General features: G+C 46.1%; 1 protein-coding gene across 3 annotated transcripts in view; it reads left to right on the top strand.

Annotated features, from left to right (window-relative positions):
- The first annotated feature begins 5,337 nt into the window (after window positions 1-5,337).
- The window catches only part of LOC121004716 (glycogenin-2-like), a 41,483-nt gene continuing 23,432 nt past the window's right edge, over window positions 5,338-23,388 (top strand). For all 3 annotated transcript variants that reach the window (XM_040437030.1, XM_040437032.1, XM_040437031.1), the window contains exons 1-2: window positions 5,338-5,464; window positions 9,611-9,687. In XM_040437030.1, coding sequence (XP_040292964.1) covers window positions 9,681-9,687 — 7 coding nt within the window. In that variant the 5' untranslated portion in view covers window positions 5,338-5,464; window positions 9,611-9,680. The remainder of the gene's footprint in view (window positions 5,465-9,610; window positions 9,688-23,388) is intronic.

Consider the following 23,388-nt stretch of genomic DNA (forward strand, 5'->3'; position numbering starts at 1 on the left):
ACATATGGGGTGTTACTGTAAACTGCAGAATCAAGGTAATAGATATTGAGTTTAGTTTGGTTGTTAAACCTTGCTGTGTTACAGGAAAAAAATTATTAAAATGGAAAATCTGCGAAAAAAAGTGAAATTTTGAAATTTCATCTCCATTTTCCTTTAATTCTTGTGAAGGGTTAACAACGTTTGTAATATCAGTTTTGAATGACTTGAGGGGGTGTAGTTTCTAAAATGGGGCCATTTTTGGGTGGCTTCTACTATGTAGTAGTAACTACATTGTGAGGTACCACTAAGTGCCTTAAAAGTAGAGAAATTAACATTTTAAAAAGTATAAATATTACTGTGAAGGGGGCACAATGGGGATTTCTAGCACAGTGGGCATTACTACTATTAAGGTGGCACAATGGCCATTATTACTGTGAAGGGGGCACAATGGGCATTATTACTATGAAGGGGGCACAGTGGGCATTATTACTTTAAAGGGAGCACAATGGGGATTATTACTATGAAGGGGGCACAATGGGGATTATTACTATAAAGGGGGCACAATGGGGATTATTACTGTGAAGGGGGCACAATAGGGTTTATTACTATGAAGGGGGCACTTCGGGGACTATTAATGTGAAGGGGGCACAAAGAAGGCATTACAACTGTGAAAGGGGCATAATGTGGGCATAACTACTTTGAGGGGGCACACATCTGTACAAAACTACTGTGAAGGTTGTACAATGAGGGCAATACTACTGTGAGGGGTTACATTTTTTTTAAAGTATGGGGGGGGGGGGGGGTTTGCCAAAGATGATACACATACAATTGTATTAAAAGTAAAAAAAAAAAAGACAAAAAACACTTCTCAAGCATTTTTCTCATCAATATCAGATTAAACCTCACACCTCAACGGATCAGCTACAATAATTCTATATTTTATTGCAAGGGGGGAGGGGGGGGCCCAATTCTGAGTTTTGCTATGGGGCCCCATGATTTCTATGTACACCCCTGGTCCAGCCATAAGCTCGGCCTAAATACCATAAAACATCTAGTCCACTCTCCACTTATCGGCGAGCGACTTTACCCCTCCTTCTAATAAAGTGACCATGACAACAAAATCAACAGGGAGGATGGGTGGGCAGCAGAATCTTCAAAATGCGGCAGCCACCGCAATTATATACCTACCATGACACCACCCAATAACCCCTCATCCAATGTCCTAACTGTTGCTGGGGTCCCCTAAACTTCCTTAACCCAGCAACAGTACACTATAGGACACCTTTCTAACCAATCTCCATGCTACCTCATCCTACTTAGTAATTTAGGCTAATTTTAGCCATCTTTGCCACAAGTTTTGGCGGGAAATTTCCCGCCAAAACGAGCCAAAGCCACCATTGGGGTAATCATAATCCCATGCAGATCCTTCCATATAGGAATTTGGGGATCTTAACAGTATGGTCATGAAGGTGCAAAATGACCCAGTCATTAAGGGGTAAAGCAGGCAAGCTGAAGAGTGAATGGGAGCTTTTAGTAACATAGTCCCAGGGTATAATCACTCTGTAAGGGCCCTTCACATTGGCAGAACAAGTATTAGAATGATAGTGGGCACGAAGGTGTATGCCGGAGTCACCACCATGGTGACATTGAGCATGTTTTCCCTCTCCTTTTTTCCCTTTCTGTGCTTTCCTTTTCTGACATTTTATTTTACAGCTAATCTGAGGTGAATTCATTGAAGGACTCTGATTGGTGCATCGTTGCCTACCTGTTACTGGGGTACCTGTTTTCTGCCCCTCTTCTGATTGGCCAGTTGAGTCCCAGTGGCGGGAATTTGAAGTATTTATAGAAGTGTTCAGCGGGTCCGGAGCTTGTCCGTCGCTGAGCCTGTAAAGATGAAGACTTCATCCCGCCCGCCCTCCCTTACAAAAGTCGCAGTCCAGAATTAGAGGGGGGTTAGTCACCCCTTTGCTGGGGGGACAATTGTGGATTTACTCATGGCTTAATGGTTATTTATTAATTATTTATGGTTTGATTGTTATGTAAATTAACCCTTAATAAAGGACTGCAGACATTTTGCACCATAATCCAGTTATTTGTCATTATTTCATGATAAGTTTTAGATGCAATTTATTGCTCATATGGCACCATGGAGAAGGTTATCGGCCCATGTAAACAGGACTTAATAGAAGGTTGTGCAACTTGGGCTGCTCGAACTGTAGGGTTGGTCAGTGTGATACCAGAGTTGATTAGACCCCTGGGACTTTTACCACCTGTGTGTCTTAAACATATGGTGACACGTCACTTGCATAGTGTCTCAGTGGGTCACAGTTGGCCAACCTCTATATGAAATCCAGTGGTTAGACAGGGCGACCCACCCAAACTGTTGCTCCATACCCAATACATCACCCTGGAACCTACTACCTTTCACTTGGAGCAGCCGTGGCTTCAGAGCATCTGTTTTCCGTCTCCTTATGTTTATGGAAGCGGGAACCAGAAACTGAGGATAATGGCTATAAACACATTGTGTGGGACTGATATGTCTTCTTGTTACAGCTCTTACCCTAAAAGAAGAAATCCTGTGTCCCAGGCAGGGCCCAGCCCCAGCAACATTTAGGGATTCAGTTCACGCAGGAGGTGTTTTTCCAAACTCTGCTCCTTACTATGCGCTACATGTCCTACACTTCAGAGGACAAAGGAAGTGTCTCAGGCCCTGGACGGGATCCAGACTCCTTACCGCTTTCAGCCACCACTCCTGTTGTCAACTGCACTCTTCGAGGTTTTTCCTCACCAAGTTAAATCTTGACGTTTGCCGTCTGCTATACAGTTATGTACTGTGCGGTATATGTGTATATATACACACACAGTACAGTGACATACACTTGTCTCAGGCCTATAAGGCACACTTTTGGCATTGTTCAGGTCTATAGTGCTTTGCGGATCTGTTTATTGTATGGTGTCAAGAGTATTTCCCGGGACATACAGTCCTAGAGTGGTAGGAATAGATCCTCATTCCTGTCGTGTTACCTCCTCACAGTCGCATCATGTTATTTCACCGCTACCTCAGAGCCACTTCCTTCATTGCAACTCTCGCGACAGTCACAATGCAACAGGACACGCTCCTATTCTTGTGGCACTTTTCTCCTTATTGCTTTGGCTCCTATTTCTGCCTCTGACATCACAGAAGGGGGAAAGGGAAACGAGGCATACAAAGACATACGCTAGGGCAGTGATGGGCAAACTGCGGCTTTCCAGCTGTTGCAAAACTACAACTCCCACCATGCCCTGCTGTAGGCTGAATGCTGTAGGCAGTCTTTGCATGCTGGGAGTTGTAGTTCTGCAACAGCTGAAGAGCCGCAGTTTGCCTATCACTGCGCTAGGGGAACGTCATAAATTACAAATCAGACTCATTAGAGGACATTTACTAAGAATGTTGCGCCTGAAAAATGGTGTAAAATACGCCAAAAAGAATGGCGTTTTGATTTGTGCCAAATATATCTACTGTTTTCTCCAGAATTTTCACTATAAAGAATGCGTCATGTCCAGAAATTAGTTATAAATGTCAAAGTGGGTAGGGCTATCAAACAGGCACATATTATGCCTCATTTATCATCCTCTTATCGGCATAAATGGCTCCAATTATTGTGGACAATTAAGCCAGCTTATGTGGTGGTGTTTTGCATAAAAAGTCACATTTATGAAAATGAAAAAGTCGCAATTTACCAGTGGAAATGCCGCAAAAATGCTTCAAAAGTCTCAAGTGGTAGAAGGATGGCTGAAATGGCGCATTTTGGTTTTAAAAAGACGCGTTTTAGTGCCATTGGCGTTAAAATGTCACAAATAGAGAGAAATAGGCGGATAATCAAGTTTATATTTAAAACATGGATGCCCAACCTGCGACCCTCCAGCTGTTGTAAAACTACAACTTCCATCATGCCTGGACAGCCTTCAGCTATCAGAGAATGCTGGGAGTTGTAATTTTGCAACAGCTGGGGGGCCGCAGGTTGGGCATCCCTGATCTAACCTCTTCCGGACACATGTTGTCCCGGTACTTAAGGACACATGGGAGTCAATTCAGACCTGCGGTTTGCGGCTTTTACCTTATGCGGCGGCGATCGGCGGTGCCATCGGGTCCCCATGCGGCTGTAGGGGGGACCCGATGGCATGGAAGGCAGCGCGATGCCTTCCTGAGGCATCTGCGCTGCCTTCCTGTGACGAGCCTGTGAGATCCAGCCCCCTGGATCTCACAGGCCGGAAGCTGTATGAGTAATACACACATTATTACTCATACAGCCAATGCATTCCAATACAGAAGTATTGGAATGCATTGTAAAGGATTAGACCCCCAAAAGTTGAAGTCCCTAAGTGGGACAAAAAATAAAGCGAAAAAAAAAGTTGAAAAAATAAAGTTTCCCCCCCCAAAATTAAAAGTTTCAAGTAAAAATAAACAAAAACGTCATTTTCCCCAAATAAAATTTAAATAATAGGCTGTAGCGCTGGCCAATCGCAGCGCTCAGTTCATAGCCTGAGATAAAAAAAAAGCCTCTCAGGCTATGAGCTGAGCGCTGCGATTGGCCAGCGCTACAGCCTGGGAGAAGGAGAGGCCGGCAGGCTCCTCCCAGTTGAGCCGAAAATCTGAAGATACCGGAGCCTATACCGGGAGAATGGAGCAGCGCCCAGGTATAACAGTAAGTGCAGGGGGATCCCTGGGCGCCGCTCTCCATGTCTGTATGCTTAGTTTAGATTTAAGGTGAAATAAGGCTGTGTCCTTAAGGAGTTAAAAAAAAGGTCACATTTTAAAAGTGCCATGCTCCTTTTGATATATAAGGTGAAACAAATCACTACTTTTGATTTGTAATGTATTTTTTGGACGACTGCAGAGGATCCCTGCTGCCAAGCCCCCCGGCCAATGTCAGGAAACACCTGAGGGGGACATGTATCAAAATAGGCGTAAAGGAAAAGTTAAGACGTTGCCCATAGCAACCAATCATCACTGCTTTCATTTTTAAAGTGACCTATCAAAAAGGAGGTGACCCCTGGTGAGTTACTGTGTTCCACTTTTCCTCTGCACCAGGTCTGTTGCCATGGGTAACTGCCCCATTTTCCTCTGCACCAGGTCTGTTGCCATGGGTAACTGCTCCATTTTTCCTTTGCACCAGGTCTGTTGCCATGGGTAACTGCTCCATTTTCCTCTGCACCAGGTCTGTTGCCATGGGTAACTGCGCCACTTTCCTTTGCATTCGTTTTGATACCTCTCCCTATAACTAGCCCTGGATGTGGCCGTCTCCAGTTCCCTGCATTACGGGAGGAATGCTCCTTTAAATCCATGCAGTGTACAGTACCGCCCCGCCCCCCGCCTCCCCTCCCTGCAGCTCCACGTTGAGACGTCAGAGAACCGGGGAGAGCCGTGTGACCGTCGCCTGTGGTGTCCCAGTCACCTCCATGAATCCTGACGACAAGGGCACCTGGAGGACTCCTCACTGACCAGGTCTCCCGGGCTAATGGCGCCGTGTCCTCTGCAGCGTCCCCATAGACTTCTAGGAGTGGGGACTGTGCTGCTGTCACCTGACAGACATGGAGAATTAGGATTATAGTGACTGCACCAGACTGCTGTGTCAGGATAGGGGTGTGGAGGCAGGGGCAGCACATGCAGCTGAAGGTCTCACTTCAATGGGGGTTTAATCCCTCGGCGGCAGAATGACATTTTTATAGACCTGGTGCATTAGAGGCTCATGCACATGACCGGATTTTGCATCCGTGTCCGTTCCACATTTTTGCAGGTTGCACAAATATCCTTTCATTTCTATGGGTCTGAAAAAGAAAAAAAAACGGACGGCAAGTGGATGTCATCTGTGTGCTGTCCGCATCCGTTTCAGAAGTTATAAAACATGCCCTATAGCGGACAAGAATAGTCATTTCTAGTGATGGGAGTGAGAAAAATGCGGACTGCACACGGAAGGGATCTGTAGTTTGTGAACCGCAATACAAGCAGTTACTAATACAGACATGTCAGGTTCCTTTTAAAAGGGTCAGTCCTGGTTTCAAACCATCGAGTCCAATTCTCACCAACCTGTTATGTGCCATTTATATACCGCAATCAGATCAGGATGGCTAGAAATATCATACGGTTCCACGTAAGTGTTTTAGGACAGTGGTTCTCAGCCTGTGGTACGTGTACCCCGGTGGGTGAGGGTGTACGAGGGACTGATCCAGATGCCAGTAATGGGTTATTGCTTGTTGCTAGGGCTCAATATTCCACTGTATTTCTGTCCCGAGGATGGCGATACAGTTGAATGCTGCAGCGGGTCACTGATGGGAGCAGGTGTCTCCCTGCCCTGCCGTTCACTCTTGATAGGATACAGGTGGCCTAAAGCCAATTAGAGGCTGGCACAGGCGGCATGATAACATCATCATCATTGTGCCGCCTGAGCTGGGCTGTAATGGGATGCTGTGTTCTGTACCGCATCGCTGACAGCGGCATGGAGGTGAGTATCTGAGTTTCTTTGGCAGCATGCTATTTGTCCACTTTCGGGGGGTTAATAATATATTATAACTGGGGGAGCACTATGGACACATTGATACTACTGGAGGCACTATAAGGGAGTATTTTTTTTTTTCTAAGGGCACACATTATAAGGGGGCATTAGTGGTATTGGGGGTGCTATAAGGGGGCATTTTTTGCTACTGGTGCAATTTATGAGGGCTTTATTACCAATGGGGGCACAACTGGCATTATTACTTCTGGAGCATACTATGGGACTTTTATTACTACTAGGTGGCACTATGGTAGGCGTCATTACTACTGTGGGCACTTTAGGGGGCATTAGTACTACTGGGGGCACTATAAGGGGACTGTTTACTACTGGGACACACTGTGGGTGCTTTAATACTACTAGGGGAATTATCGTGGGCTTTATAACTACTAAAGAGCACTGTGGTGGGCTTTGTTACTTCTATAAGCAGACATTAGTATTACTGGGGCCTATACGCAGGCATTATTACTACTGGGGGCATTATGGTGGGTTCTGCTACTACTGGGGGCACTAAAGGGGAAATTAATACTACTAGGGTCATTAAGGTGGGCCTTATTATTACTAAGGAACTATGGAGAATATTATTATTGGGTGCACTGTAAGGGGCACTTATATTATTAAGGGCACTCCGGGAGAGAAGTATTACTATTGGTGGGACCACTGTTGCTGTGGGCAATCTGGCACAGTATCCGCTTAGCACAATTATTTTTGGGTGACACTGTTTACGACACTATTTACTGGGCAAAATCATTTTTGAGGGCACTGAGTGTCTGTAATGATTTAAGGGGTAGTATTGGGGAGCCCAGAGGGCACAGTATTGAGGTTAGCAGGGTGGGGTGTTCAGAAGGTGGGGAGGATGATGGAAAAGAAGTAGGAACCTAAGGTGTCTGGGTAGAAAACTCTGAAGAGATGAAACATGGCTGAAAGAAGCCATCATGCGGTTTGGGCCCGAATGGAGAAAGTGAGGAAAGAGAACATCTATATCAGTGGAGAAATCACTTGATGTAAGAGGTATGTAGTGCTGTATTCTCCTGTATGTTTGGTAGTGCAATATGTAATTTAAAAAATATTAGTCATCTATCATGTGTCCTAATGTGGTGTGTCATTTTGACAGGAAGATTAGTGCTGCATGCTGTGCTGTTCTTTCTTTCAAATCTGAACACAGGCTTAGAACAGAGCCTGTGACCACGGCATGACAATGACCCTATATTAACATTTATCACAGTTCGCTTCCTTGGGGGTAACTTGATTTGAACTTCTTGTCACTAAGAGGTACTTGGCTTGGAAAGTTTGAGAACCACTGTTTTAGGACATACGTTGGTAAGAGTCCAGCCATTGGTGCCCCAATAGAATGGGACAATATTAGTCCCCACTGGTGGTGAGGAGATGCTGGTTTCACTCCTTTGAATTGATTGCCAGTTAGGCTAGGGCCACCTAGCGATTTCTAGTTGTGCTGCGACCCCCAAATTGCCACGACCACGATACAGTAGTCACAGAAATCCAAACCTGCATGATTCCTTAGATGGTTAGATGAGACTGGCGGTGTGACATTCGCAATTTTAATACGGAGCATCCACCAGTCGCCATGTGGTCCTAACCTTATGGACATTGTCAAGTAGGTCTTAGGCTACTTTCACACCAGCGGTTTTTGCTGGATCCGGCAGGGTTCAGCAAAAAACGCTTCCGTTACTGATAATGCAACCGTCTGCATCCGTTATGAACGGATCCGGTTGTATTATCTTTAACATACCCAAGACGGATCCGTCATGAACTCCATTGAAAGTCAATGGGGGACGGATTCGTTTTCTATTGTGTCAGAGAAAATGGATCCGTCCCCTTTGACTTGCATTGTGGGTCATGACGAATCCATCTTGCTCCGCATCCCATGACGGAAAGAAAACCGTGGCATGCTGTGGTTTGCTCTCCGGTATGAGAACGCAACCGAACGGAATGCATTTTGGAGCATTCTGTTCTGTTCAGTTACGTTTTGTTCGCATTGACAATGAATAGGGACAAAACGGAAGCGTTTTTTTTTCCGGTATTGAGAACCTATGACGGATATCAATACCGGAAAATAGAAATGCTAGTGTAAAAGTAGCCTTATACTACAGGGACTGACAACCATTTGTTAGGGAATTCTGCCATCTGAGAAGTCATTGATCCCCATGTGGCGCACGGGTAATGCAGGGACACGTACCAGACATCCACAGTAAACTTTTGGATGGCACATTCCCTGGCTGCCGGATATCCTCTGCTCTAAGCATATGAGGGCAAACGTGCCAAGGGCTTCTGTGCCCTATACGACTGTGCCCGTAGCTACAGTGCTTAACCATGACTACTAAACCATGACTAGCGTGGCACAGTATTCATGAGCACCCCAAAATGCCACCCTGGTAAAACAGGTTTTGTGCCCATACCTACGATGCTTAAAAGGGGTTTTGCCATCTCAGTCAATGGGGGCATATCGCTAGGATATGCCCCCATTGTCTGATAGGTGCGGGTTCCACCTCTGGGACCCGCACCTACAATGAGAACGGAGCGGGGAAATGAACGGAGGGCGCATGCCGCCCTCTATTCATTTCTATGGGGCTGCTAAAAATTAGCCGAGCGCTGGCTCGGCTATTTCTGTCTGCCCCATAAAAATGAATGGGGGCAGGGGCTGCGCGTGCGAGGTGCGCTCCCAATCACTTCTATGGGAGCTGCGGGGGGCAGCACTTGGTGGTGGACGGACCCCGGGAAATACCACAGCTCTCCCCGCTCCGTTTTTGTTGTAGGTGCGGGTCCCACCTCTGTCAGACGATGGGGGCATATCCTAGCGATATACCCCATTGTATGTGATGTGAATACCCCTTTAACCATGATTGCCAAACCACGGCTAGCATGGCAGATGGAACCCCAGAATGCCACCCTGGTAGAACTTTCTGCTGCAGTACATACATCCTTCTTTCAGTCTCCTGTCTCTAATCAGTCCGTTACTGATTTACAGAATGGAATTTTACATAAAAAAGTAAAAAACTGTCACTTGACCTTGAGAAGAAATCTCCCATTAATCATTAATGTGTCGTTAACCCTTGTATGACCGTTTATTTTTATTGTTTTAGGCGGTAGATTGAACTGCATGTTGCCTTGTCGGATATACTTCTGCAGACACTGATTCACAGATTCCTCAGCATGCCTGGTAAGTGTCATGTATTTTAGCAGGGGGTGTGTGTGGGAGCGAGGAGGGGTGTTTGATCAGGCTGGGTGTACACATGCAGATTTTGGCCCTAGTCGGATGGTCGTCCTGATTATTCAATTGTGATCAGGGGCGGATTGACCGCAGACCTTACAGGGAAATTTCCCGGTGGGCAGATGCCCAGGGGGGCGCCTGGGCCCTCCTCACGGCCGGCCAGTAGAAATTATTGGGAATGTATTTTGTGCTGCTGGCAGGATTTGGTGGTGGACTGTGGTATTTGGCTCTGTTGGGGTGGTATAATGTGCCACAATATAGTATTGCTGGTCCTGCCTTCCATCAATTTATACCTGACTACAAAACGGGCCACTTTTAATATTTTTTCCAGGGCAGTCCGCCCCTGATTGTGATATATGGGTGTAAGCTGCCATTTGTACTCAGAAGTATTTTACTAGGATAGGACCTGAACTTACAGAAAACACTTGGTGTCATTTTCATTGCCCCTGCGCTAGTTTTACCAGCATAAGGCTACATTCACACGTCCGTGGTGTGTTGCGGACCTGCAAATTGCGGGTCCGCAACACACCAGCCCGTCAACCCCATAGAAATGCCTATTCTTGTCCGCAAGCTGCGGACAAGAATAGGACATGCTCTATCTTTTTGCGGACCCAAAATCGGGGCTGCGCTCCGCAATTGCGGCTGCAGACAGCACACTGTGTGCTGTCCGCATCCATTCCGTCCCCATAGAAAATGAATGGGTCCGCACCCATTCCGCAAAATTGCGGAAAGGATGCGGACCCATTTTGCGGACGTGTGAATGGAGCCTAAAAAAGTCTCAAGCTGCAGTTTTGCACCTCTTTAAGGCCTCTTTCACACTACAGTATTTTGCGTTCAGTATACTGGACGTTTTTTGAGTTCAGTATACGGAACAGATACTGAACCATTCGTTTCAATGGTTCAGCAAAAAATACTGAAGTGTCTCCGTGTGCATTCCGTTTCAGTATTTCAGTATTTCCGTGCCGTGGAAAGATAGAACATGTCCTATGTTTCTCCGCAAATCACGGTCCGTGGCTCCATTAAAGTCAATGGGTCCGCAAAAAAAACGGAATGCATACGGAAGGCATCCGTATGTCATCCGTTTTTTGCGGATCCGTCATTAACAAATGCTAGGCCCAGCCCACTGTGGCCATGTGTTTCTTGTTGCCAAACTTTGGCTGAGCACAAATACAGGTGGCTTCCGTTTTTGATCCGTGAAAAACGGACCGTATACGGGAACCATACGGAAACCATACTGAAAGGTTTTTGCGGACATACTGAACGGAAACGGAGACACAACGGAACCCAAAAACGGGACAACGGATCCGTGAAAAACGGAACGCAAAACACTGAAATGGACATACTGTAGTGTGAAAGAGGCCTTAGGCCTCTTTCACACTACAGTATTTTGCGTTCAGTATACTGGACGTTTTTTGAGTTCAGTATACGGAACAGATACTGAACCATTCATTTCAATGGTTTAGCAAAAAATACTGAAGTGTCTCCGTGTGCATTCCGTTTCAGTATTTCAGTATTTCCGTGCCGTGGAAAGATAGAACATGTCCTATGTTTGTCCGCAAATCACGGTCCGTGGCTCCATTAAAGTCAATGGGTCCGCAAAAAAACTGAATGCATACGGAAGGCATCCGTATGTCATCCGTTTTTTTGCGGATCCGTCATTAACAAATGCTAGGCCCAGCCCACTGTGGCCATGTGTTTCTTGTTGCCAAACTTTGGCTGAGCACAAATACAGGTGGCTTCCGTTTTTGATCCGTGAAAAACGGACCGTATACGGGAACCATACGGAAACCATACTGAAAGGTTTTTGCGGACATACTGAACGGAAACGGAGACACAACGGAACCCAAAAACGGGACAACGGATCCGTGAAAAACGGAACGCAAAACACTGAAATGGACATACTGTAGTGTGAAAGAGGCCTAAAGGGCATCTGTCAGCAGATTTGTACCTATGACACTGGCTGACCGGTTACATGTGCGCTTGGCAGCTAAAGACATCTGTGTTGGTCCCATGTTCATATGTGCCCGCATTGCTGAGAAAAATGAAGTGTTAATATATGCAAATGAGCCTCTAGGAGCAACGGGGGCTTTTCCATTTCACCTAGAGGCTCTGCTCTCTCTGCAACTGCTGCAACCTCCCCACTTGATTGACGGGACCAGGCAGTGTAAACATCATCATGATGAAAATGGAGAGGGCAACTGCAGTTGCAGAGAAAGTGGAGACTCTAGGTGCAACGCCAATGCCTCTGTTGCTCCTAGAGGCTCATCTCAGAAATGAGGGCACATATGAACATGGGACCAACACGGGTGTCTTCAGCTGCCAAGTGCACATATAACAGGTCAGCTAGTTTCATAGGTACAAATCTGCTGACAGATGCCCTTTAATGCAGTTATCCCATGAATAAAAAATGTAAATTAAATGTAATATAGTACAGAACCAGCCCTGTACATTACATGGATCCAGAGATCTCCCCATTCACTGCTGCAATTGCTCTGCTAGATTTAGTATCTCTTCTAGTGCCTTTTTCAGAGGGGGGTGTCCTTTCTGCTGCTGCTGGTGGTGGCAGTTGAAGGATGGAACTGAGCATGTGTGTCAACCTCGGTGAGCTGGACAGACAATTTAGAAAACTGAGTTCTTAATTACATGCAACTGCAAAAGTGTTCAGATCCAGGTGCTTGTTTGAAAAATGTAGAATAAATTTCATGGGACAACTCCTTTAACTCCTTAAAGGGTTTCTGTCACCAGATTTAACCCTATTACGCTAGCTGACATACAGCGATGTGCTAATGTAAGCTAAACCTAACTAGCCTATTCCTACTTTTATCTATGCCCCCGTTACGCCAGAAATTTAACTTTTATAATATGCTCATTAGCCTCTAGGAGCAGGTGGGGGGGGGGGGGGGGGGGGGGGCGTTGTTCCTGCACTTAGAGGCTCCGTTTTCCCACCTTTGTCGCCTCCCTCCAAGTCCTGATTGACAGGGCCAGGCAGCGCTCGCATCTGTCTGCCAGCCCTGTGCTCTGGTGAAATCTCGCGCCGTTCAGCATTCGGCACAGGCGCGGTGAGGGAAAGAAGCTCGCAGGCTGCCAGCTTCCTCACCGCGCCTGCACACGGCTGGTAGACAGATGCGAGCGAAAGAAAAGTAGGCATATTAAGTATTGCCGCGTCCGTATCGACCGCCTCTATAAAGATATCACATGACCTAACCCCTCAGATGGACACCGTCAAATAAATAAAATAAACTGTGCTAAAAAAACATTTTTTTGTCACTCTACATCACTAAAAGTGCAACACCAAGCGATCAAAAAGGTGTATGCCCCCCAAAATAGTACCAATCTAAGACAACCTAAGACAATCGCCCAAAAAAAAAAAAAAAAAACTATGGCTCAGACTATGGAGACACTAAAACATGATTTTTTTTTTTTGTCAAAAATGCTTTTATTCTGTTAAATGTAAAAAAAATAAAAAAAATTGACATATTAGGTATCGCCGCATCCGTAACCACCTGCTCTATAAAAATAACACATGACCTAACTCCTCAGGTGAAAAAATAAATAAAGCCATTTTTTGTCACCTTACATCACAAAAAGTGTATTAGCAATCAATCAAAAAGTCATATGCACCCCAAAATAGTGCCAATCAAACTGTCATCTCATCCTCCAAAAATGACACCCTACCTAAGACAATCGCCCAAAAAAAACAAAAAAAAAACGATGACTCTCAGACTATGGAGACACTAAAACTGTCACGGGGTTCCGAAGGTGCACTTGGTCCCCCATTTCCCGCAGACCTGTTGCTTAGCTTTGGGAATGAGGATCTGTGCTTGACCTCATTCCCAGGGCGGCTTTGCTGGCTGGGTGGCTCCCTGCTCCTAGTCTGCCTTGAGCGCCGAGCTGATCACTCGGTGCTCTACTGGTTGGTCTGTCGGTCATGTGACGCTGGCCACGTCACATGACCCCCACTCCCCACTATAAATACAGGCAGCCTGCTGGTCACAGGTTGCCTGTTAATTTCTAGGTTCCTGGCTATCTGTTGGACTACTAAATACTTACCTGATCCTGTTCCCTGACGATCCTCTGCCTGCTCCTCCTGTACTGCGCATCCATCCTGGTATTGTGACCTCAGCTCCCACCTGACTACTCTCTTAGGACTCCTCTTGTACTTCGCTACTCTCCTGGTATTTGACCCCGGCTTCTCCTGACCATTCTTTGCTTAATCCGTTGTACTGCGTAGCTCTCTTGGTTCTGACCCGGTCCGTTCATGTTCCGTATTTTGTCTTGTCTGTCTTCCCTGCACATATCCTAAGTTAGGGACTGCCGTCCAGTTGTCCCCTGTCATTAGGACTCGTGAGGCAAGTAGGCAGGGCCAGGGGTGAGGGTGGAGCGCAGTGGTCACTACCCTTCCGCCTGTGTGTGTGTGGACGTGACCGTTACAGATTAACAGGCCCAACAACCACTGTATCATGAATCCTCTTATTACCCTGACTGACCATGTCTCTAACGTGACACAGATGGTGCAGGAGCTAGGAGAGAAACTCAGTTCTTTTGAGTTAGGGCAAGGTTCTTCCACTCCTCTGCCCTCCAGTCCACATTTTGAACCCCAGATCAAGCTCCCAGAACCCTTTTCTGGAGACCGGAAGAGGTTTCTCTCCTTTAAAGAGGACCTTTCACCAGAGGAAAGCCTCTAAACTAACTATACAGAGGTGTAGAGCGTGCCCCAGGGATCCCCCTGCACTTACTGTTATCCCCGGGCGCCGCTCCGTTCGCCCGGTTTAGCCTCCGGTATGTAAGTAGTTAGGCTCCACCCACTTGATCCTGCCGGCGTCCTCTTCTCCTATGCTGTAGCGCTGGCCAATCGCAGCGCTCAGCTCATAGCCTGGCTATGAGCTGAGCGCTGTCATTGGACAGCGCTACAGCATAGGATAAGAAGACGCCGGCAGGATCAAGTGGGTGGAGCCTAACTACTTACATACCGGAGGCTATACCGGGCGAACGGAGCGGCGCCCGGGGATAACAGTAAGTGCAGGGGGTTCCCTGGGCGCCGCTCTACACCTCTGTATAGTTAGTTTAGAGGCTTTCCTCTGGTGAAAGGTCCTCTTTAAGGAGAGTTGCAAACTCTACTTCCGTTTGCGCCCCGTGTCCTCCGGTCCCGAGAGCCAACGCGTGGGGATTATCATTTCTCTACTACAGGGTGATCCCCAGGACTGGGCATTCTCGTTACCTCCTGGGGCCAGTTGTCTGACTTCCGTGGAGGTTTTTTTTCAGGCCCTGGGTACCCTCTATGACGAACCAGACAGGGCCCTGGTAGCCGAGACGGCTCTTAGGGCACTGGTTCAGGGCCATCTCCCTGCGGAGGAGTATTGCACCCAATTCAGATGGTGGTGTGTCCCCTCTGGATGGAATGAACCAGCCCTGAAGAGTCAGTTTAGGTCTGGTCTGTCTGATCATTTAAAAGATTTATTAGTCAGTTATCAAGTTCCAGAGACCTTAGAGGAGATGATGACCCTAGTTGTCCGACTTGACCGACGAGTTAGAGAGAGACAACAAGAACGACAGTTCTGTTCTCAGATGGTGGTCCAGCCAGAGGCCTTTTCCAGGGACAACACTGAGGTCTCCACCGAGGATCCCATGCAGGTTGGCATGACCCGGGGTAATCTTCGTCGCAGACGCAGAGAGTGCTTCTACTGTGGAGATCCTGGCCATTGGATCAACAAGTGTCCTAAGAGGGTCCTCTCTGACAAGTCTCCTAAGGCAAGACAACCTAAAGACAAGGTACACCCTGATTTTTCTAAATATAAGCTTTTGGTACCTATAACAATTTCTCTGGGGGTTAATAAGTGGCCGGGTAAGGCCTTTATTGATTCCGGGTCAGCGGCCAGCTTTATTGACTTAGAATTTGCTAGTAAATTGGGTATTCCAATGTTTGCTTTACCTACACCTATCCATGTCATGGCTATTGATGCTACTCCCCTGATTGGTGGTACGGTAAGGTCATGTACCTCTGAAATTTCTCTGACCGTGGGTGTGTGCCACTCTGAGAGATGTTCTCTTTTTGTTTTGGAGAACCTACCGGTTGAGGTGGTACTAGGGTTGCCTTGGCTCCGTTTACATAACCCCACAATTGATTGGTTCAAAGGAGAGTTGGTGAAATGGGGACCTAAGTGTGACTCATGCTTGTCCGTGGTCCAGGCTGGGGTTTCATTAAGGTCTAATACATTACCTTCAGTTATTAAAGAATATTCTGATGTATTCTCATCCCCTATTCCAGAGGTTCTACCCCCCCATAGACCTTATGATTGCGCCATAGAGCTAATAGAGGGTGCCGAATTTCCTAAAGGGTGAATTTATAATCTTTCAGGGCCCGAACGCAAGGCTATGGAAGATTATATTAAGGAGAGCCTTGCTAATGGGCATATTAGACCTTCAGTCTCTCCTATGGGAGCAGGGTTTTTCTTTGTTAAAAAGAAGGATGGTGGTCTTAGGCCTTGTATTGATTACCGGAGATTAAATAAGATCACTGTCCAAAATAGATACTCTCTCCCATTGATTCCGGATTTATTTAACCAGGTTCTGGGGGCAACCTGGTTTTCCAAGATTAACCTGAAAGGGGCATACAATCTAATCCGAATCAAGGAGGGAGATGAATGGAAGACAGCGTTCAATACTCCGATAGGACACTTTGAATATCAGGTGATGCCTTTTGGACTCAGCAATGCCCCAGCTGTGTTCCAAAACTTAATGAACGATATTCTTAGAGAGTTCTTAGGTAAATTTATTATTGTCTATCTTGACGACATTTTGATATTCTCTCCTGATTTCAAATCTCATGTGTCTCATGTAAAACAAGTATTAGAGGTGTTGAGGGAGAACCAGCTCTCCGCTAAGCAAGAGAAATGTGTCTTTGGTGTACAGGAGATACTTTTTCTAGGGCATGTTTTGACTCCTCACGCCTTTAAGATGGATCCTGGTAAGATTTTAGCAATTAAGGAATGGGTAAGGCCTTCATCCTTAAAGGCTTTACAACGGTTTTTGGGTTTCGCTAATTACTATCGTAAATTTATCATGAATTTTTCTGTAATTGCTAAGCCATTGACCGACCTTACTAAGAAAGGGGCGGATTTGGAGAATTGGTCTACCAAGGCCATTTCTTCATTTGAAACATTAAAAAAGGCATTTAGTAGCGCTCCCATTCTGATCCAGCCTGATCAGGAGAGACCCTTTATTGTGGAGGTAGATGCATCCGAGGATGGCGCAGGAGCAGTTCTTTCACAGGGTCCTGCTAGCCTCACTAACCTGAGACCGTGTGCCTTCTTCTCCAGGAAATTCTCTCCCACGGAGAGAAACTACGACATTGGGAATAGGGAGCTGCTGGCTATTAAATGGGCATTTGAGGAGTGGAGGCATTTTTTGGAGGGGGCAAGGCATCGAGTAACTGTTGTCACTGATCATAAAAACCTAATGTTTCTCGAGTCGGCTAAGAGGTTGAATCCCCGACAAGCCCGATGGGCTCTGTTTTTTACCCGTTTTGATTTCTCCATTACGTTCAGGCCGGGAAGTAAAAATGTGAAGGCAGACGCATTGTCCCGGAGCTTCCATGCCTTTCAACCCACTGAGACGCCGCCTGAATCCATCCTACCAGCAAACATCTTCTTAGCAGCTCTAACCCAGGATATCTCGGCTCGCATTGAGGCTGAACAACATCTAGCACCGGCATCCACCCCAACAGATACCGTATTTTTCGCTTTATAAGACGCACCTGATGATAAGACGCACCTAGGTTTTTGAGGAGGAAAATAAGAAAAAAATATTTTGAACCAAAAGGTGTGCTTTTGGTAGCTTTTGAACTAATGGTGGTCTGTGGATGACGCACTGTTATGGGGGGATCTGTGGATGACGCACTGTTATGGGGATCTGTGGATGACACTGTTATGGGGGAATCTGTGGATGACGCACTGTTATGGGGGAATCTGTGGATGACACTGTTATGGGGGAATCTGTGGATGACGCACTGTTATGGGGATCTGTGGATGACGCACTGTTATGGGGATCTGTGGATGACGCACTGTTATGGGGATCTGTGGATGACACTGATGGGGGATCTGTGGATGACACTGATGGGGGATCTGTGGATGACACTGATGGGGGATCTGTGGATGACACTGATGGGGGATCTGTGGATGACACTGATGGGGGATCTGTGGATGACACTGATGGGGGATCTGTGGATGACACTGATGGGGGATCTGTGGATGACACTGATGGGGGATCTGTGGATGACACTGATGGGGGATCTGTGGATGACACTGATGGGGGGATCTGTGCATTACACTGAGGGGGGATCTGTGCATGACACTTATGGGGCTCTGTGGATGACACTTATGTCATCCACAGATCCCCATAAGTGTCATCTACAGATCCCCCATCAGATGCATCAGTGTGGAGGGAGGAGGCGGGGCCCGGTGTAGTGACTCTACTCTAATACACCGGGCCCCGCAACTGTTAAACATTCAATCTGATAGTATATGCTCTGTACGGGCGGCTCTTACTGTAGTACCGTAAGTATAGCGCAGACCGGCATCTCCATCGGTCATGCGCCACCTGCCGCAGCTTCCTCTGTCATGCGCCGTCTGCTCCAGCTCCCTCTGTCATGCGCCGCCTGCCCCAGCTCCCTCCTCATGCGCCGCCTGCCTGCTTATCTCACTTTATGAATGAACAGGCAGGCGGCGCATGACAGAGGGAGCTGGGGCAGGCGGCGCATGACAGAGGGAGCTGGAGCAGAGGGCGCATTAGGAAGGAGGTGCGGCAAGCGGCGCATGACCGATGGAGATGCCGCTCTGCGCAATACTTACGGTACTATAGTAAGAGCCGCCCGTACAGAGCATATACTATTAGATTGAATGTTTAACAGTTGCGGGGCCCGGTGTATTAGAGTAGAGTCACTGCACCGGGCCCCGCCTCCTCCCGCCACACTGTCACTGATACTTCGCTGGCCGCGCTGTGCAGCATAGCGGCCAGCGAAGTATTCGCTTTATAAGACGCACGGCCATTTTCCCCCCACTTTTGGGGGGGAAAAAAGTGCGTCTTATAAAGCGAAAAATACGGTAAGTTGTTTGTTCCCGTACAATTTCATCTCCAGCTGTTGGGGGAGTGTCACGATTCTGCCTTTTGTGGACATCCGGGTGTTGAGGGCACTAAGGATCTGGTTTCTAGGTCCTATTGGTGGCCCACTCTTACCAGGGATGTCAAGTCCTACGTGTCAGCCTGTGAGGTTTGTGCCAGGTCTAAGACACCTAGGACTCGCCCTGCTGGTAACCTACGACCCCTACCCATTCCCAGTAGACCCTGGTCCCATATCTCGATGGACTTTATAACTGACCTACCGCTGGCGGAGGGTAAGACTGTGGTTTGGGTAGTGGTCGATAGGTTTAGCAAGATGGTTCATTTCATTCCCCTGTCTAAACTTCCGAAAGCTAAAACCCTGGCGTCTATTTTTGTGAGAGAGATTGTTCGTTTACATGGCATCCCGGAAAATATTGTTTCTGACAGGGGTGTGCAGTTTGTGTCCAAATTCTGGAGGGCATTCTGTCAAAGATGTAAAATTTCATTGTCTTTTTCTTCCGCCTACCATCCTGAGAGTAATGGGCAGACTGAACGCCTTAATCAGTCTGTGGAACAATTCTTGAGGTTGTATGTTGCTGATGACCAGCAATTATGGGTCAAATTCCTTCCGTTGGCTGAATTTGCTCTGAATAACCGTGTCAGTTCTTCTGCTGGGGTCTCCCCTTTCTTTTGTAACCATGGTTTTCATCCCCGTTTTCATTCTGGGTTGTCCGTCTCCCCCTCTAACCCTGAAGCGGATAAACTCTCCTCCGAACTGTGCACAGTTTGGGCCCGGGTTCAATCGAACCTAGAAAAGGCTCAAAGTTCTCAAAAACTCAAGGCCGATAGGAGACGTTCAAGGGGGGTGAACTTTCAGGTTGGGGATAAAGTATGGTTGTCCTTCAAGAATCTATCTCTCAAGGTAACTTCTAAAAAATTTGCTCCTCGTTTTATTGGACCATATAAGATCACGGAAGTGATTAACCCGGTATCTTTTAGGTTGGAGCTGCCCGAGTCATTCCACATTCATAATGTGTTCCATAAATCTCTGCTTAAAAAATATTTTGAACTGGTAGTACCATCAAAAGCCTCGCCTCCGCCGGTTCTTGTTAATGATGCTGTCGAGTATGTGGTGTCTAAAATAGTGGATGTCAGGAAGGTGCGTAATGCCTTGCAGTACCCGATTCACTGGAAGGGGTATGGACCTGAAGAGAGATCTTGGGTACCTGCTAGGGAGGTTCATGCTCCTAGACTTGTTCGTAAATTTCATTCGCCCTGAAAAGCCATCGCCTGAAGTCTTGGGTCCGGTGGCCCCTCGTAAAAGGGGGGGTACTGTCACGGGGTTCCGAAGGTGCTCTTGGTCCCCCATTTCCCGCAGACCTGTTGCTTAGCTTTGGGAATGAGGATCTGTGCTTGACCTCATTCCCAGGGCGGCTTTGCTGGCTGGGTGGCTCCCTGCTCCTAGTCTGCCTTGAGCGCCGAGCTGATCACTCGGTGCTCTACTGGTTGGTCTGTCGGTCATGTGACGCTGGCCACGTCACATGACCCTCACTCCCCACTATAAATACAGGCAGCCTGCTGGTCACAGGTTGCCTGTTAATTTCTAGGTTCCTGGCTATCTGTTGGACTACTGAATACTTACCTGATCCTGTTCCCTGACGATCCTCTGCCTGCTCCTCCTGTACTGCGCATACATCCTGGTATTGTGACCTCGGCTCCCACCTGACTACTCTCTTAGGACTCCTCTTGTACTTCGCTACTCTCCTGGTATTTATGACCCCGGCTTCTCCTGACCATTCTTTGCTTAATCCGTTGTACTGCGTAGCTATCTTGGTTCTGACCCGGTCCATTCATGTTCCGTATTTTGTCTTGTCTGTCTTCCCTGCACATATCCTAAGTTAGGGACTGCCGTCCAGTTGTCCCCTGTCATCAGGACTCGTGAGGCAAGTAGGCAGGGCCAGGGGTGAGGGTGGAGCGCAGTGGTCACTACCCTTCCCCCTGTGTGTGTGTGGACGTGACCGTTACAAAAACATGATTTTTTTTTTGTTTCAAAAATATTATTAGGTAAAACTTAAATAAATAAAATAAATCATACATATTAGGTATTGCCACGTCCTTAACAACCTGCTCTATAAAAATATCACATTACCTAACCCCTCAGATGAACACCGTAAAAAAAAAAGTGTAAAAAAAGCAATTTTTTTATCACTTTACATCACAAAAAGTGTAATACCAAGCGATCAAAAAGTCAAACGCACCCCAAAATAGTACCAATCAAACCGTCATCTCATCCCTAAAAAAATAAGACTCTACCTAAGGCTACTTTCACACTAGCGTTAGGAGCGGATCCGTCTGATGTTTCATCAGACGGATCCGCTCCTAAAATGCAGACGTTCGCATCCGTTCAGAACGGATCCGTCTGCATTAAAACTTAGAAAATTTAGAAAGTAGCCTGAGCGGATCCGTTCAGACTTTACATTGTAAGTCAATGGGGAACGGATCCGCTTGAAGATTGAGCTATATGGTGTCATCTTCAAGCGGATCCGTCCCCATTGACTTACATTGTAAGTCTGGACGGATCCGCTTGCCTCCGCACGGCCAGGCGGACACCCGAACGCTGCAAGCAGCGTTCAGGTGTCCGCTCTCTGAGCGGAGCGGAGGCTGAGCGCTGGCAGGCGGATGCATTGTCAGTGGATCCGCCTCCATAGAGAATGCATCAGGGCCGGGTGGCTGCGTTCAGGACCGCTCGTGAGCCCCTTCAAACGGAGCGCACGAGCGGACACCTGAACGCAGGTGTGAAAGTAGCCTAAGACAATCGCATAAAAAATAAAAAACCTAGGGCGCTCAGAATATGGAGACATTAAATCATGATTTTTTTAAAATTCAAAAATGCTGTTATTGTGTAAACTTAAATAAAAAAAAGTATACATATTAGGTATCGCCGCGTTCGTAAGAACCTGCTATATAAAAATATCACATGACCTAACCCCTCAGATGAACACCGTAAAAAATAAAAAAAATAAAGTGTGTCAAAAAAGCTATTTTTTGTCACCTTATATTACAAAAAGTGTAATAACAAGCTATCAAAAAGTCATACACACCATAAATTGTTCCAATCAAACAGTCATCTCATACCGAAAAAAATTAGACCCTACATAAGACAGTCGCCCCCAAAAAAACACCTATGGCTTTCAGAATATGGAGACACAAAAAAAATTATATTTAAAAAAAAATGCTTTATTATGTAAAACTGAAACAAACAACCAAAAATAGTCATATTTGGTATTGTCGCGTCCGTAACAACCTGCTCTATAAAAATAGCACATGATTTACCTGTCAGATGAACATTGCAAATAACAAAAAATAAAAACAGTGCCAAAACAGCTACTTTTTGTTACCTTGCCTTATAAAAAGTGTAATATAGAGCAACCAAAAATCACATGTACAAACAAAACTGCCACCTTATCCCGTAATTTCCAAAATGGGGTCATTTTTGGGGAATTTCTACTCTAGGGGTGCATCAGGGGGCTTCAAATATGACATGGCAGCTTAAAATTATACCAGTTAAATCTGCCTTCCAAAAACTATATGGCGTTCCTTTCCTTCTGCGCCCTGCCGTGTTCCCGTACAGCAGTTTACGACCACATATGGGGGTGTTTCTGTAAACTACAGAATCAGGGCAATAAATATTGAGTTTTGCTTGGCTGTTAACCCTTGCTTTGTTAGTGGAAAAAATGGATTAAAAAGGAAAATCTGCCAAAAAAGTGAAATTCTAAAATTTCATCTGCATTTTCCATTAATTCTTGAGGAACACCTAAAGGGTTAACAAAGTTTGTAAAATCAGTTTTGAATACCTTGAGGGGTGTAGTTTCTAAAACTGAGTCATTTTGAGTGGTTTCTATTATGTAAGCCTCACAAAGTGACTTCAGACCTGAACTGGTCCTGAAAAAGTGGGTTTTGGAAATTTTCTGAAAAATTTCAAGATTTGCTTCTAAACTTCTAATGTCCCCAAAAAATAAAATTACATTTACAAAATGATCCAAACATGAAGTAGACCTATGGGGAATGTAAAATAATAACTATTTTTGGAGTTATTACTATCTATTATAAAAGTAGAGAAATTGAAATTTGAAAAAATTGGCTAATTTTTAGAAAAAAATTCTAAATTTGGTATTTTTTTATAAATAAAAATGACATTTTTTGACACAGTTTTACCACTGTCATAAAGTACAATATGTGACGAGAAAACAATCTCAGAATGGCCTGGATAAGTAAAAGCATTTTAAAGTTATCACCACATAAAGTGACACATATCAGATTTGCTAAAAATGGCTTGGTCCTTAAGGTGTTAAATACCATTAACTTTAGACGGAATTGGTGGTTTTACGCCGCCTTTATCATTGTGGCTGAAATTTGGTGCACATTACACAGAAACTTACTGCCGCAAGTCTGCAGCTTGCGACTTTTTTTTACACCAGAAAACTGACGTAAGCACATTGAAAGAGCTCCCCACTGTGTTATGCCTGGTACAGGGCCTGAGAGGGCGGGGCATGA

This window comes from Bufo bufo, chromosome 6 (assembly GCF_905171765.1).
Source record: "Bufo bufo chromosome 6, aBufBuf1.1, whole genome shotgun sequence".
NCBI lineage: Eukaryota > Metazoa > Chordata > Amphibia > Anura > Bufonidae > Bufo > Bufo bufo.